This window comes from Anser cygnoides, chromosome 3, assembly GCF_040182565.1.
Source record: "Anser cygnoides isolate HZ-2024a breed goose chromosome 3, Taihu_goose_T2T_genome, whole genome shotgun sequence".
Lineage (NCBI taxonomy): Eukaryota > Metazoa > Chordata > Aves > Anseriformes > Anatidae > Anser > Anser cygnoides.
In genome coordinates this window covers 9675781-9690998 of record NC_089875.1, presented here as the reverse complement: position 1 = coordinate 9690998, position 15218 = coordinate 9675781, and the positions used below count along the sequence as shown (strand labels likewise).

Below are 15218 nucleotides of genomic sequence, written 5' to 3'. Positions count from 1 at the left end.
CGTGCTGAACCTAAGTAAGCGCACTAAATAACACATGCACATCTGAGCTTCAAACATGCTCTTCATTTGAAAAGCAGTAAAAGACACACCACATACTTACTCAAAACATGTATCCCAGAGGGGCAACAGAAATGAAAAAAATGGTTTTGCATGAAATGCCTATTTCATTTTTTTTCTCTGCTGTTATTTTTTTGACTAGACACAGGAAGAACCGTGAAGCAGCCAGTGAACTTCTGATGAGACTGAAAGATAACAGGGATCTTCAAAAGTTTCTACAGGATTGTCAAGAGGTAAATTACATCCTTTCACTTTTATCACTAAAAGCTGCATCCTATAGACAAGCATCCTTCCCCCCCGTGTATTATAAGGGCTGGGATACTTGATATTTTGCAGTCAAGTCATCCAGTGGTATTTAGTGTTGAGTAAACAATTCAAAAAAACCACCAAAACAACCAAACAAAAACCAACAAAACAATAAGCAAACACCCAGAACCCTGCAAAAATTAATCCGTTTGTTGGTTGAACTGAATTTTTCTTTTCATCCTCTAAACAAAAGACAGGAAAGATTGCCAAAAGCAGTGAAGACTTTCTGCTGTGGTATAAATTGATCATGCTGAATCTGGTGGAATTAGCACTGAACTCTTACAGTAAGAATTTTGTCTGAGGCTGCATACGTGTTTGTGGCCTGGTACAGGAGAGTTGTTTAAGTGGTTTCTCCAAAGTATTAGTCAGAAGAATAGCAGCTTAGGAACAAGAGGGGAGCAGGATTAAATGTGATAAATTTTAACATATTATTTTCCTGATAGTTTGCATGTGCTTAAAATTGTAAAGTACTCTGACATTTAAAAAGAAAGAAATCCTTCCCAGATTTTCTAATGGCTTATTTGGACTCTTGACACTGAAGGCAATATTTTAAATAAAGTTAAGAAAATTCTTGTTCCTAGCATGAGGAATTAAGTGAGTAATTTTCAGGTTATTTCATGAAGTACTAACAGATACTAAAGATGGCACAGGCCTTGCCTGTGATGTGCATTAAATGCTAGCTATCCATGCCTAAAGGCTGCAAAGAAAGGTGACTGTGAGAAAAGTGCTTTTAATTTCAAGAGTTGTTGCTGCATTAGCTGTACATTTTAGCCAGCTACAGGAAACTGGAAGTTGCTGCAGTGCGTCTAAATGGACCTGCACCACAGTTGGGATTTCATACAAGAAAGAAGCAAAACGATGCTCATAAACTGGGCAATTGTTGTTTACTGCTTGGTTGCCTAGATGCAGTCTGTCTTCCTGCATTGCGTAAGCTAGCCATGAACTTGGCTTAAATGCTCCTTCCTTGGTAGTAAAAACATGACAGATGAGCAAAAATTCTGCTGGCATTAGCAGCAGCTTCTTCCTTCCTCTGTAACATTTCTAATACAAAAATCCCTCCGGCTCTTGGAGCTCTTCTAGCTTGTGTGTCAGTGTGGTTGTGTTCTTCCCTAGGATCTGTTTTTTTCCCCAATGTCACTGAAAGAAAAAGGAAAACATAAAAGCTCTAGTGTCTGGCCGCCTGAATGCCTTTTCTCTCAATTGTTTCTCTCCAGCCACTAAAGCACGGATGTCTCCTCTGAGCAGTTCAAAGACAGAACTAACAATTTCAAAATGTTACAAATTTTTCCAATCCTTTTTGAGCGGACATTAGCCTTGATGATAATTGAATGGTTGTTTTCTGAGAGAAAAGCCATAATGAGACTTAGAATTGGTGCTGGAGGGGTTACAAAGTGCCCACTGATAACCTACGTTGGGCCAGAGAGAGTGTGTCGCTTCAAATGGGGCTGCCAGCTCGGTGGAGCTGCTCCCTCCCAGCATTTACAGGAGCACCACTGCCCTGAGGAGGTGGAAGGGAGCCAAGGGAATACCTCGCCCTTTGTTCTTCCACGTCCTTTGGCCAGGCGGCCGGGAGTTGTTAGCAGGCAGATCTGAACCAGTCTCTGTTTCAGCAGGCAGTGATCTTCAGCATTCCTGCCCGCTGCATTAGGGAGGTTCTGTAATGTGGGGAGAGGAAAGTGTTTTCTGCAGTGTGTTCCTTCCCCAGGGCAGCCACCTCCAGTCCCTCTGAGCCAAAGCCTTGCTGTAAATGTGGCCTCCTGCCCCTCTCTCCTTCCTCCTCTGACTCACAAGCAAGGCAGTGAGCAGGGTCAGTGGCACTCGAGGAGGTGGCAGGATAATGCTCATAACAACAGCTCAGCACTGATAAATCTTTCCTCTGGGTCACAGGCGAAGGGAGCTATGGCAGATTGTTGTGTTAGTCAGTCGGATACACTGGCACAAGTTAATCCCGAGGTGTTGCTTTTTTTGTCTCTCTCTTACATTCATAAATATGAATGTGTTAAATTGGCAGAGTGAATGAAACAGAGTGACAAAAGGAAATTCAGAGAAGAGGGGGAATTAGATAAATTTTGCCGTTTAGTCTTCTGGGACATCCTGCTCTTCTACAGCTCACCTTGGAGGTGATTAAAGCTGATCTTCCTGTAAGAGCTTCGAAGCCCCAGCACTGTCTGGGCTAATTTCCCTGGGGACACCAGAGGAAACACATTTGGGTAGGCTGCATGTCAGAAGCTTTCTGTCTGCTCAGCGAGTGTGCCAGCAGGTCTTGTCATGGACCACAGACGTCTGTGAACCTCCGGCAGAGAGAGAGGCTGCGTCAGCCCAGGCATTTGCAGTGTCTGGGAAGCACACCAGCAGTCGGTGCTCTTCTGCCTTCTCTTATTCCTCTGGCACACTTACGAGAGTTGTGTCTCTACATTTCTCTTAGCTAGGCCTGCTTTTCATTGCAGGTTTTCTGGGAGCTGATGGCAGAAACAAAATTTTGTGGTATGGGTGCAGGAGATGGGATGAAACCTAGAAGTCTAGCTCTGCTGGCATTAACAACTGACTCATGGTTTCCTGGACAAACAAATACCAAAAATGCCAGTGTGAGGCACTGTTTTAGCAAATTATTGTATTATCTTTTTTAATCTATTTCTGCCCTGAAGATACCAACTTCCAGTGACTATAGTGATTTCAAAAACCAGATTTTAATAGTCACCCCTAAAATGCTTCATTTGCACTTCTGTCTTATCAGAAGGAATATAACAACATTCTGAAGCTCAGGAATGAGCCAGCCACTGGCTGTGTACTACCGACTGTGTCTCAGTGACCCCATCTGTTGGTACAGATGATGCTACCTTTCTTTGGGAACCACTTTTAAATCCTTGGAAGACTTAATGCTGTGGCTGGGTAAAAGCTAACAATAAAAGACAAGCACTGCAGTTTTCAGAGTGAAGCAGCTATACTTTTCCCTAGAAAGGCAGGAATAAACACACTTATCTCACGTTGTATAGTAATCCTTGATATAGCCTTTGATTGTTAAGTAGCGCAGCAGCCTGTAGAACTGTCGCCTTAGATGCCTACAGAGGTCTCCATTAATGGGAGCATTTTTCTGTTCAGACTTGATAGCAAAATCAGATGAATTTCTTTGACTTGTTTTTAAATTGCTTTGATTTTCCCTTTTTGTGGAACTTCACAATATCTTTAAGGTACAATTTAAAAATGGCTTGTGAATTCTGAATGAATTTGTTGTCCTGCATCCCGAATATGCAGTGGTGAATTGGCAAGTCTGGCCTGTGCTCTGTTACTCCTTTTGTCAGAGTGCTTCCTCGGCAAGACAGTGTGTATCACCCAAGTGGCATTCTAGGAAAAAAGCTTAGATTTGTTTTGACATTTTCCTCTTTGGCAGGCAACTTTAAATATGCAGTAAACCAATCTTTTTGCAAGTTCTGTAAACATTACTGATAGTGGGTTTTTTTCATCCACACCTAGGGAACAGATAAAGCAGTCAGACTAAGCCTAGGAGGAAATCTGGTACTGGCTGCTATGATCGTTTTCACATTCCATTTGCCCTTGGCAAATAAACTATTTTTAAAGTATTGATTTTTCTCCAGTGTTGATCTGGGAATTGTTCTCAGTGTCTTTGTATTTGAATAAAATCAGAACACAATCAGTCTTGGATTTTAGGTAATGAGAAAAGGGGTATCTTGAGTACCAAAAACCTTGCTGGAGACTGGACAAATAAATGAATTCAAGTGTTTATGTAATCTCTATAGAGAAAAGACTGTAGGGAAAAGGTACAGATATGGTGAGAATTAATGGTCCCAAACCATCTTTATTCTTAAGGCTTTTAATACAGAACTACACTCAGTGTTTCCCTGAAAGATTTACCTTAGGGCTCTGCTTAATTCTGGAGAGTGACTTGTGCATGCCACTCCATTAGTGTGTACTTGTGTCCTGAGGAAACCCGCAAGGCTCCACAGGGGTGTGGTGATGACATTCAAGTCCCGTCCTGAGTAGCAAGTGCATTGCGTAATGTTGCAAGGGAAAAACAGCGCGAAAGTACATCGTGACCAAAAAGCAGGACACATGTCCGTTTCTCTTCCTGTTGAGCTGCATGAGACCCGTTTGATTTTGCTCATGATGGAGTTGATTCCTTTCTGTTTGGGTTGGAGGTTATTTATATGATGGAGATGTTATTTAACTGTTAAAGGGGTGGATCCTTGACTGAATCCCGAATAAAAGCAGTCTCTGAATCTCATGCAGCTCTTCTGTAGTGGGCATCTCTGTATGCTCGGTCCAGAGGCACTTGGATACTTTGCATTATTCCCTACTGCAAATGTCCTGAACACCTGTGTATCTTCCTTTCCAGCTCTCACTCTGGATCAATGAAAAGATGCTTACAGCCCAGGATATGTCCTATGATGAGGCAAGGAACCTGCACAGCAAATGGCTGAAGCATCAGGCATTTATGGCAGAACTTGCATCCAACAAAGAATGGCTGGAGAAGATTGAAAAGGTAACTAAAGAATGTCCCAAAACCACCCTTGTCTTTGTCAAAGATGGTTATGCACAAAGAGAAGATCTGTTCCTCTGCAGGAACTGGTCCTTGAATTGTGCATTCAGCTAAGTCAAAAGGAGATTTCGCTACTGTAGAGTAACTATCTCATTGTGTCTCCATCTAACCCTTCATTTCACATCAATCTTAAGTATTTTTACACAAGACACATTCACAGAACACTTAATGGCTAAGTTGCCAGTTTCATTTTCTTTGTCTAATCATTCTTACGTGTTAGGAAGAAGGCTTAACCTATTTTTCATACCAAAAGGCTGAAAAGGCAAAAGGGCAAATGTTGTGATTTGAGGTAATAAAGGAAAAGTACTTCCCGGGAAATAACTGAATGTAGGTGAGTTCAGACACCTGTGCTTCCGTGCTGGTTTTCATTCTTTCAGGACTATAATCAGGCAGCTTTTTCACATACCAACTTAATGCATGAAGTAAAGTACAGCCAGTTTTGTGATTAATTAATAGATTCACAGCTCTTGTCACCAAGTTACTGTGAAGGCCTTTATAAGCTGTGATCTGTACTTTTCCCCCCATTTCTTGTGTGCAACTTTGGAAAACTAAGGAGGAAAATTAAACTGTCTTTAGCTCTGACAGTGGGGTTTCTGTTCAATGTAAGTTAGCTTAATTGCTCGTTTCCTTCCCTACTTTGGCATTCTGTATCCCATTAGAGGCTTTTCTGTGATCTGCAAATAGCAATACCCTTTAATGGTGTAATTAGAAGTCTGCTCTTAGTACTGGATGTGCTTTTTTAGTGATGCTAGTACATCCTCATTCTTTGCCTCTGAAAAATCAGATTGCAGCAAAGAAGTACCAAAGTTGTGTCATGAGTCAGAGCTGGCAATCACTATTAATGTTATGGGGGTCAGTGCTATTGAATGTTCTGGGTTGTGAGTAGTGTTCACATCCAAGATTTATCTATTGTCGGCACCACGTAAGTGTAGAGGTAGAAGTATAATTAGAGGTGAAGAAAATATTTCCAAAGCTAATACAGTCTTTGTAGAGACAAAAAGATATTTCAAGTCCAGGTGCTCTGCTGCTGCTAGGTACAGGTGTCCTGCTTCCCAAGGAAGTTCTCTGATACTAGCACGAACCCGTGGTAATTGCTGTAACCCATCAACACACCTTTCTCAAGTCACACAGATAAGTTTTGGTGCCATAAGCTCCAGCATTATGCTGGGTCTTCACCACTGCCCTGGTGAGATGTCACACGATGTGGGGCAGCCCGTTCTGCTCCAGTCCCAGCAGCGTCCCCAAGAGCCCCCGCAAAGGAACATGAGTAGGGGGGAGGAGGAAGGAGGCGTTGACTGACTTTCCCAATTGCCAAGAAACTCTCGTCCTGGCAACAGAGGGATGTGGGAGCTGTTGTTCTGGAAAGAGTCATTGGATAATTGGAGATGGTGGTTGATGTTGCCAGCAGATGAGGAATCCTGAGTGCTTGCTAATTGGAATAATTTCACTAGCGGTCTGTGAGTGTTCCTGAGGAGGTGCCATTTTGGTTGTTCTTTGCTTTGCAGGAGGGAATGCAGCTCATTGCAGAGAAACCAGAGACTGAAGCTGTAGTGAAAGAAAAGCTGACAGGTCTCCATCAAATGTGGGAAGAGCTCGAATCCACTACCCAGACCAAGGCTCAGCGTCTCTTTGATGCAAACAAGGCGGAGCTTTTTACCCAGAGCTGTGCTGATTTGGATAAGTGGCTGAATGGTTTGGAGAGTCAAATTCAGTCGGACGACTATGGAAAGGATCTCACCAGTGTCAACATCCTGTTGAAGAAGCAGCAGGTAAATGGAGCACAGGTTGCAGAGTGGGCAGAGAGCAGATATCTGCACTCAAAGGAACAGATGGGAGATCCTTTCAGTTTAGAAAAGTTTTTATTTGCTTTTCTTTCTTCTTGTTGTTCCATCTATCTTTAAGAAACAGCAAAAACTCATCCAGAAACAAATTGGCCATAAATTTCTTGATGCAGTTGCTCCCCTGTACTTTCTTCTCTCCCATGTTAACGTCTCTGTTCTGTCTCCTGGGGTAGTCCCCCAGTCACCAGTCCCTCCTCTCTGAAGCTGGCTGCCTGCCCTTGATTCAAACTTGTCCATTACTGGTCGGTCCCTGGTTTGCTGCTGTAAAGACAGTAAGGGAGCAGTAAGGACAGGAGGGAGCAGTGAAGCTCTCATGCAATTAGCTGTGCTCCGAAATTTTTCAGAGTAACTTGTGAACGCCCGATAGAAGCAACTTAACTCTGCTCTATCAGCCAAATTCACCATTTGCGCAAGCAGGCGTAACGGGGTTATCAGTGGGTGGCTGCAGCTGTGAAGGAATGGATCTGTGTTTAAACCTTGTTCTTTGCAACATGAGTGTTACAATAATTATTAACGTGGTAAATCCTTACTGATCAGCATCTGTTCTTCCTTCTTACATAGCTATTGACATACCCAAGTCACATAAACTGCTTTTACGCTACTTCTCAAGTTCTTTTGCCATGTTTGTGTTTAGATGCTAGAGAATCAAATGGATGTTCGTAAGAAGGAGATAGAGGAACTGCAAAGCCAGGCACGGGCTTTAAGTCAGGAAGGAAAGAGCACAGATGAAGTAGATGGAAAACGCCTTACTGTAGAAAAGAAATTTTTGGAGTTGCTGGAACCTTTGAATGAAAGAAAGGCAAACCTGCTGGCCTCCAAAGAAATCCACCAGTTTAACCGGGATGTGGAAGATGAAATTGTGAGTACAAAAGAAATCCCATTCCCTAGATACTAGGAAAATCTCACACCTATCACAGAGCTTGGAAGAGGCCTTTCAATCATGTCTCAGTAGCATCGTAGAGTAAAGCTGCTTTTTGCATGTCATGCACACCAGTCTCTGTCTGCAGTCCTAGCTGTATCTGGGGTTGCTCCAAATCAGATGTGCTCTTTTTCTCTTGCTTTCAGTTGTGGGTTGGAGAGAGAATGCCTATAGCAACATCTACTGATCATGGACACAACCTCCAGACTGTGCAGCTACTGATAAAGAAAAATCAGGTAAGCGGGTGCTGTCAGAGCTCCCTCCCTGTTATTTCTCTTTAGCACTGACTAATTCAGGAAAGAAAGGCCTGGGGCACAATTATGGGTGCATCAGTCAGGATGTGCTATGGGGAGGTGGGGTGACCGTAGCTGGGGGGCAGCGTGTTCCAGGATGCTCATGGAGGGCAGAGCCCCAGTTTATCCACATGAGCTGGTGGCTTGTGTTTTGCTGCCCCTCTAGAGGTGAGATCCCTAAGCAGCATTTTTCTTTGTTGGGTGCAGCGTCTCATAAGTCTGCTTTTCTCCTGTTAGACCCTTCAGAAAGAAATCCAAGGACATCAGCCTCGTATTGATGATATTTTTGAGAGGAGTCAAAATATTATCACAGACAGTAGCCCTAATGCTGAAGCCATTCAGCAGAGACTTGCAGACTTGAAGCAGCTGTGGAACCTCCTAATTGAGGAGACAGAGAAACGCCACAAGCGCCTAGAGGAGTCTCACAGAGCGCAGCAATATTACTTTGATGCTGCCGAGGCCGAAGCCTGGATGAGTGAGCAGGAGCTCTACATGATGTCAGAAGAGAAAGCCAAGGTGAGCAGCTCCACAGCAACACTAGCTTGATTTTAGTTGTTTAGCTAGAGGGGGGTAGGTGACATAATCTAATACGTTGCTAATGTAATGGTAACATAAACAAATCTAATTCCCTTCTAAAAGCTCAAGTGATCATCTCTTCTATCTGTTATGACATCTTGGGTAGTGTGGAGGATAGATCTTGGTGTACTGAAGCTGCCTCAGACTGTGGATGGCAACTGTGTGTTCTCCTTTGCTGCAAGGCCAGATGTGCTAATGCAGTCCTGTAAGGGCAAAAATTCCAGCAGTGCGGAATTGCTGGGAACAGCATGGTGCTCCTGTCTGTGAAGTAGGCCTGATGGTCACTCAGTGGAAGCCACTAGTTGTCAGCTGCAGGCCTGTCTTTACTCCCAGCACAGTGAAACCTGAACAGCATCAGACCATACCAAACTAGCTGAACATTTATTTTTCAATAGCTTGGCAAGTAGGTGTAAGGATGCTGTATCTTATGTGTTACTTACAAAAACACAGCATCTTCATTAACCTGATAAAATCAAACTCAGCTTTGTATCAGCATAACACTTTCATGGGTGTTCAGTCGTCAGTTAGCAAGGATTTGTTTTCTTTTTTATATCTAAGCAATGCAAATGAAAAGGACTATTAACATCAGCAGCTCATCATGAAAAATGTTAATGAAAAGGCTTATTGACAGTACCATGTAACACTGAGAGTTGTTTTCTTTCTTAATCATAACAACACATAAAAAGTTTTGATTGGAATTTCTCCAGGCACTTTGGTGGAGAATCCTTTGGCATGAGCTAGTTAAGATTTCTTGTCTTTATCCAGTCAGTAGCCGAAAAGCCTAACAAGCAGTGTGCCTAAAACTGTTCATTTTTCTGAGCCCTGTGCAGTCAGCAGTGTGTAAACATACAAAGAGCTTCCTAGAAGAGGAAATTCAACATGCTTAGTGCGCAGCTGATGTAATCTTGTTCTGTATCTCAGAGGGGTTGTTGTATTCACGCTTTTTTACTCACCATTTTGCTTTCTGTGGGTACCATTTACTGTGAACTCAACTGTTAATTTACAGTCATCAGGAGCTGGGAGCAGCTCTTTATAAATCTTCCTGGTTACTGCTCTTTGCTAATGCACCAAAATGAACTTGCTATGTGGGGTCTTGCCCTGGAGTGGGAAGAGTGGATTTTCATTTTCTGTCACCATTACAGGATGAACAGAGTGCAGTATCCATGCTGAAGAAGCACCAGATTTTGGAACAGGCTGTAGAAGACTATGCTGAGACTGTGCACCAGCTTTCAAAGACCAGCAGAACTTTGGTAGCAGATAATCACCCTGAAAGGTATTAACTGCTGTTTTTAATTGTATCGCGAGTTCTTTTAGTAGTTCAGTCACTTCACTAGCTCATTCTGACACACAAAGACTACAGTAAAGAGAAAATAACTCAGTTTGTACAGGGGAAGCTGAGTTCAGTTTCATTAGAGATGCATGTTGGACCACATTGATTTGGCCAGAGACAGGATTTTAGGAGAACCGGGATTCTGGGTGCAGTTTTCTGCCCTGAACAAGGGTCAGTATGTGCAGCTCCTGACTTCTGGATAGCACTGCGCACCTTCAATAAATGCCCCTTGTACCCTTTATACAGGCTAGCAGTGTCAGATCTGCTAGCACTGCTGAACTGTACAGAGGTATAGCAATCCTGAGAGACAAAGATCCTTATTTGTTCTTTCAGACAACTTTATGTCCAGACCATAGGGTGACAGTTATTTATCCTTCTGTCTTAGGGCAGGGCTCCCTGAGATCTACTTCTGTGAGATTTCTGTAGAAATTCAGAATTGAATCTCAGATTCAGAGTATGAGATTCAGACTTGAATCTCATACTTTAAACATAGGCATAGTAGCATCTTGATTTTGGTTAATTTATCTCAACTTTCTCAAACAGGCTTCCCTGTGAGAGAATTCAAGAAGTGTAAGAGCTGTTTCATTATAAGAGCTGCAACTAAGCAAACAGAATTCTCCATTGGATTTGACTGTGGGGCTGACTTGATGATGAGGCTGATTTGTGTAACTGCTCTACCTTTGCAGAGAGGAAGATAGAACAATCTTAGGCAAGATACTCTTTGCCCCTGTTGGAAGATTGTTATTTAACTCAAAAGCACTCTCTTGTGGTCATCATAATTTCTGATGAGAGTGGATTTCCTGGCTGAGCTCACTGCAATAACATAATTGACTTCATATGGCAGAGGGAAGGCAATTTGACAGGGCTGTATGGCTCAGACAAAATATATGGAAAGATAACGGCAAGCAGAAACATTAATCGCTTTTGGAAATGCTGAGCTTTAGAGTGAAAGAAACCCATCAGTGCTTCTGAACTTTGAAGCAGAATTTAAATAAAAATGAAATGCTCCTTGCCTCAGCAGCTCAAATCCTTCCTGTCATTATGGGAGAAGGCTCTGGTATGATCTGTGGTCAAACAAAAGGAAGTCATGGTTCCCAGCTTCACTCTCTTAAGTCAGCGGAGGTATACGTACATGGCAGAAGAGATTTCCAGCTAGTGCAGCCAGCTATCCCAGCAGAAGGCTGGTTAAGGGAGTCTGAGCCAAATTCCTGCATACAGCAGGCACACATCCTGGCGATTAAATATCCCAAGCGTGATTTTTATTCTTTGTATTTTTTTTCAGTCTACTCTTATTTGTAAAAGATAGGGAGGACTTGATGCTCTTTGGTTTTTTTCAGTGAGCGTATCAGCATGCGCCAGTCCAAAGTGGATAAGCTGTATGCAGGCCTGAAGGATCTAGCTGAAGAGAGAAGAGGCAAACTGGATGAGAGACACAGGCTCTTCCAGCTTAACCGAGAGGTGGATGACCTGGAGCAGTGGATTGCTGAAAGGGAGGTGGTGGCAGGATCCCATGAGCTGGGACAGGATTATGAGCATGTAACGGTAAGTTCTTTGGATGTGGCTGCAGGTTGATCTTTCTCTGGAGGCTGCACACAAGTAGATGGTTCATATAAATGGGTGGTTGGTTTGACTGGTTTGCTCAGATCGCTTTGCAAATACAGCCTTGCATGAATCCGTTTCTCTGTGTTTCAGATGCTGCAGGAGCGATTCCGGGAATTTGCCCGAGACACTGGAAACATTGGACAGGAGCGTGTTGATACCGTTAACCACATGGCAGACGAACTCATCAACTCTGGACATTCGGATGCTGCAACAATTGCAGAGTGGAAGGATGGTCTCAATGAGGCCTGGGCTGATCTCCTGGAGCTCATTGACACGAGAACACAAATTCTAGCAGCCTCTTATGAACTGCACAAATTTTACCATGATGCCAAGGAAATCTTAGGACGCATTCAAGACAAACACAAGAAACTGCCAGAAGAGCTTGGTAGAGACCAAAACACAGTGGAAACACTACAGAGAATGCACACTACATTTGAACATGATATCCAGGCGCTTGGTACCCAGGTGTGTAGCAAGTGAACACAACACGATCTGTGGCTGAAGAGTGCTTCCACTGCTCTTGCCCCCGCTGTGGCTGGGAGACAGAGTGCTGGCAGCTGCTTGCCAAGTGTATTCCTATGGGAATAAGTTCCTATGGATCATTTTCTTATCTGTTTTTCTGCTTCTCTGTTCTTGCATTAGGTTAATTAGTTTCCCTAAAACAGAAATCAATAGATTTCTTAATACACGGATAATTGCCTGTTGAACTTTATTCCATCTCCTGCCCTTGGCTGGAGAAGAATTCATAAATGCAGAGAAATTCTGTATTGATTTGAAGTAAAGCAAAAAGTTGCAATGTCTCCTACTAGTCTTAGGAATAGAGTATGGATAGGGAGGCATGAGGGTAACACACTAGCTCCACAGAGAAGCTTTTTCTGATTGCCCCAAGCAGCAGCACCGTTAGTAGGACACTGCATGGCAGATATGGTAGGAAAATAGTTTACATTCAAAGAAAAATAATCATTTGACTTAAGATAGTGTCTCTTTAGGCAACTTCTGAAAGACAATGAACAGATACTAAGTCTGTCAAGAATTTTTAATATACCACAGGTAAGATGAAATGCAGGTTTCAGGTTTTTCTGTTCTTAATGTTTTTCTTGAGTAGCATTTATATTAATTGTGCTGAAAGCCACCTTAGGTTTGCTTGCTCTTTATGCCAGCAGAAGGAAATATAAAGGGATGTGTAAGCTTGTTAAAAAAAATCTTTAGAAATCTCCTCTGTTAGGCACTTTTTGCTTTCTGAGAGGCAAAGCAGGTCTGTAGATCTACCGAGAGGCTTTCTGACTCGGTTATGAGTTTAGGCTTTCTGACTTGAATATCGCTTTTTATAATGCATCCTAATAGCAGTCAGAGGGGATTTGTCCAGGCTAAGGTTTTTAAAAGCAGCCAAACCTGATCTAATTCTTTATCTTCTGAAGCCAAGGTATGTTAAATAGAAGAAGGCAGCTGTTCATACAGCACACATGGGATTCTAAATTTAAAAAAAACAAAACCAAACAAAAACAAAAAAAAACAATGTTCAACTGCCAAAATGAGAATTCTGGAGAGAAACAAGTTGCTTAAGGAATGGAGGAATTAAGACTGGCTGCATTTATCTCAGTAGGTCAGAAAAGAAAGCTTTTATGACTGAACTGTCTGCCAGATCTTGATTATGTTGCAATTTACATAGTTGTTTACACTAGAATAAAGAGGGTGTAGCAACCATTTGATTTTTTCAAGAGCTTTGCTTGAAGAAGCTGTAGATTTTATACATTAAATGGGAGACATTCACAAAACACCAATCCCAGTCTCTCAAAAAGGTAATTAGAATCAAGACCTAAATGAGGGAATAGGTAATGATAGCACTAAGCTATGTCCAAAGTACTTCAGAGATAGTTCTGGAGTGAAACTGCTAGAGTACCACCATAGATCATCGTGGCAGTGGCAAGATCTGTGTACCTGTAGCTAGAACACTGATTAATTTCATAATCAAACCTTTCTAAAATGAGAAAATGATTAGAAAAGACCCAATACAGTGTTTCTTGGCTCGGAAAATATGTGAAACAGACAAGAAATAGCATTTGATGTCCCAAGAGAGCGTTTGTAAGCAAAAGAGATTTCTAATAATAGAAGGATCTTTGAATTTCTGAATTTCTACTGTTTGAAGTCATTATCTGCATTTCTGAAAAATCATCTCTGTGTCAGCTAGAATAATGGTTTTGATATGGGAGTTCCTGAGTGGTATTCTCTCATTTGTGTGGGAGGAAGAAAATTTGATGATGAAAATGGTCCCCTTTTGCCCTGGAATTTAACAGTCACTTTATATTGGCATCCAGTTTTACACGAGGCTTAGGCAGTGGCAAATCTTTATCTTTGGGGTCCCTTGTCCCACAGACTTCTCTAAGAAACATTCTTGTAGAGATATACTGACTGAGTAACAGAATAAACCTTTCTAGTATTGACAGACCACATATATTGACAATTAATATTGACAATGACTTCAGAAAGCCATTCCAATTTTGAATTAGCAGCTAAGATGCCCCCATATTTGATACTCAAAAATACCCAAATGTTGATTCATTTATCTCTTACACATGCCAGGTAAGACAGCTGCAGGAGGATGCTGCACGCCTTCAGGCTGCCTATGCTGGGGACAAAGCTGATGACATCCAGAAGAGGGAAAATGAGGTCCTAGAAGCCTGGAAGGCACTGTTGGATGCCTGTGAGGGCCGCAGGGTTAGACTGGTGGACACAGGAGACAAATTCCGTTTCTTCAGCATGGTTCGGGATCTCATGCTTTGGATGGAAGATGTTATCAGGCAGATTGAAGCCCAGGAAAAACCAAGGTAATGTGAAGTATCTTTTGTAGTATCATGCAGAAGATAAGGCTGCAGGTCAACTGAGGAACATCTGTAACACTCAGTGTTGCTGAGCCAGAAATTGAAACAGTGGCTGACATAATGGGATGGTGTTGTGGCAGCTTGCTCTTACGTATTGCTGCCCAGTAGAGGCTGGGGGCTGCAATAGAAAATTATGATCAAAGATTGTCCCACAAATTTCTTTATCTGACCCCCGACTGACAATAGAATGGTGCTGTCCCTATGGAAGGGCTGTTGACAGTCCCTGTTTTCCTGAACTACAAAGACAACCTAGGAATTAAATTTTGTATCATACCATTCTGGGTTAGATTTTTTTTTTTAATGTAGTAGCTGTTAAATTTGAAATACATGTTTCTGAACCATGGATTGACTATTTTAGGGATGTGTCGTCTGTTGAACTGCTAATGAACAATCACCAGGGTATCAAAGCAGAAATTGATGCCCGAAATGACAGCTTTACTACCTGTATTGAGCTTGGGAAATCTCTTCTGGCAAGAAAACACTACGCATCAGAGGAGGTATTGTGCTTACTGAACGGGTAACAACTGCAGTGCAGCTGGCCTATAGATTCCTTTTCAGCTAGAGAAATTTGCATTGTGTAATTTATGGATTAATAAGGTGCATATTTATAATGGCATGCATTACTTCAGGGACTATTGCAGTTACTTGCTATTGTGAAATTAGCGTAAGATTTAATGCTGTGGATTCATATGGGGGAGCAGAGATGGCACCAAAGTTTAAAGTATCCCTGTCAGTCCAGGAAATGCAAAGAAGCTGTTGCATTCAGTCTGCAGAGAGCTGTCTCTGGGATGGCTGTGCTTGGAAAGGTGATTTCTTAGAGCAAGAGCAGAGACAACTGAGAGGCAGCCTGAATTTTGCTG

At 42.3% G+C, this 15218-nt stretch overlaps 1 protein-coding gene across 3 annotated transcripts in view; it reads left to right on the top strand.

The window, feature by feature from the left end:
• Positions 1–15218, top strand: part of SPTBN1 (spectrin beta, non-erythrocytic 1) — a 135876-nt gene that overhangs the window by 106047 nt on the left and 14611 nt on the right. For all 3 annotated transcript variants that reach the window (XM_066995388.1, XM_048078951.2, XM_013191037.3), the window contains 11 exons: positions 200–290; positions 4715–4861; positions 6424–6687; positions 7394–7618; positions 7825–7914; positions 8209–8487; positions 9690–9820; positions 11215–11419; positions 11570–11944; positions 14060–14304; positions 14717–14855. In XM_066995388.1, coding sequence (XP_066851489.1) covers positions 200–290; positions 4715–4861; positions 6424–6687; positions 7394–7618; positions 7825–7914; positions 8209–8487; positions 9690–9820; positions 11215–11419; positions 11570–11944; positions 14060–14304; positions 14717–14855 — 2191 coding nt within the window. The remainder of the gene's footprint in view (positions 1–199; positions 291–4714; positions 4862–6423; positions 6688–7393; positions 7619–7824; positions 7915–8208; positions 8488–9689; positions 9821–11214; positions 11420–11569; positions 11945–14059; positions 14305–14716; positions 14856–15218) is intronic.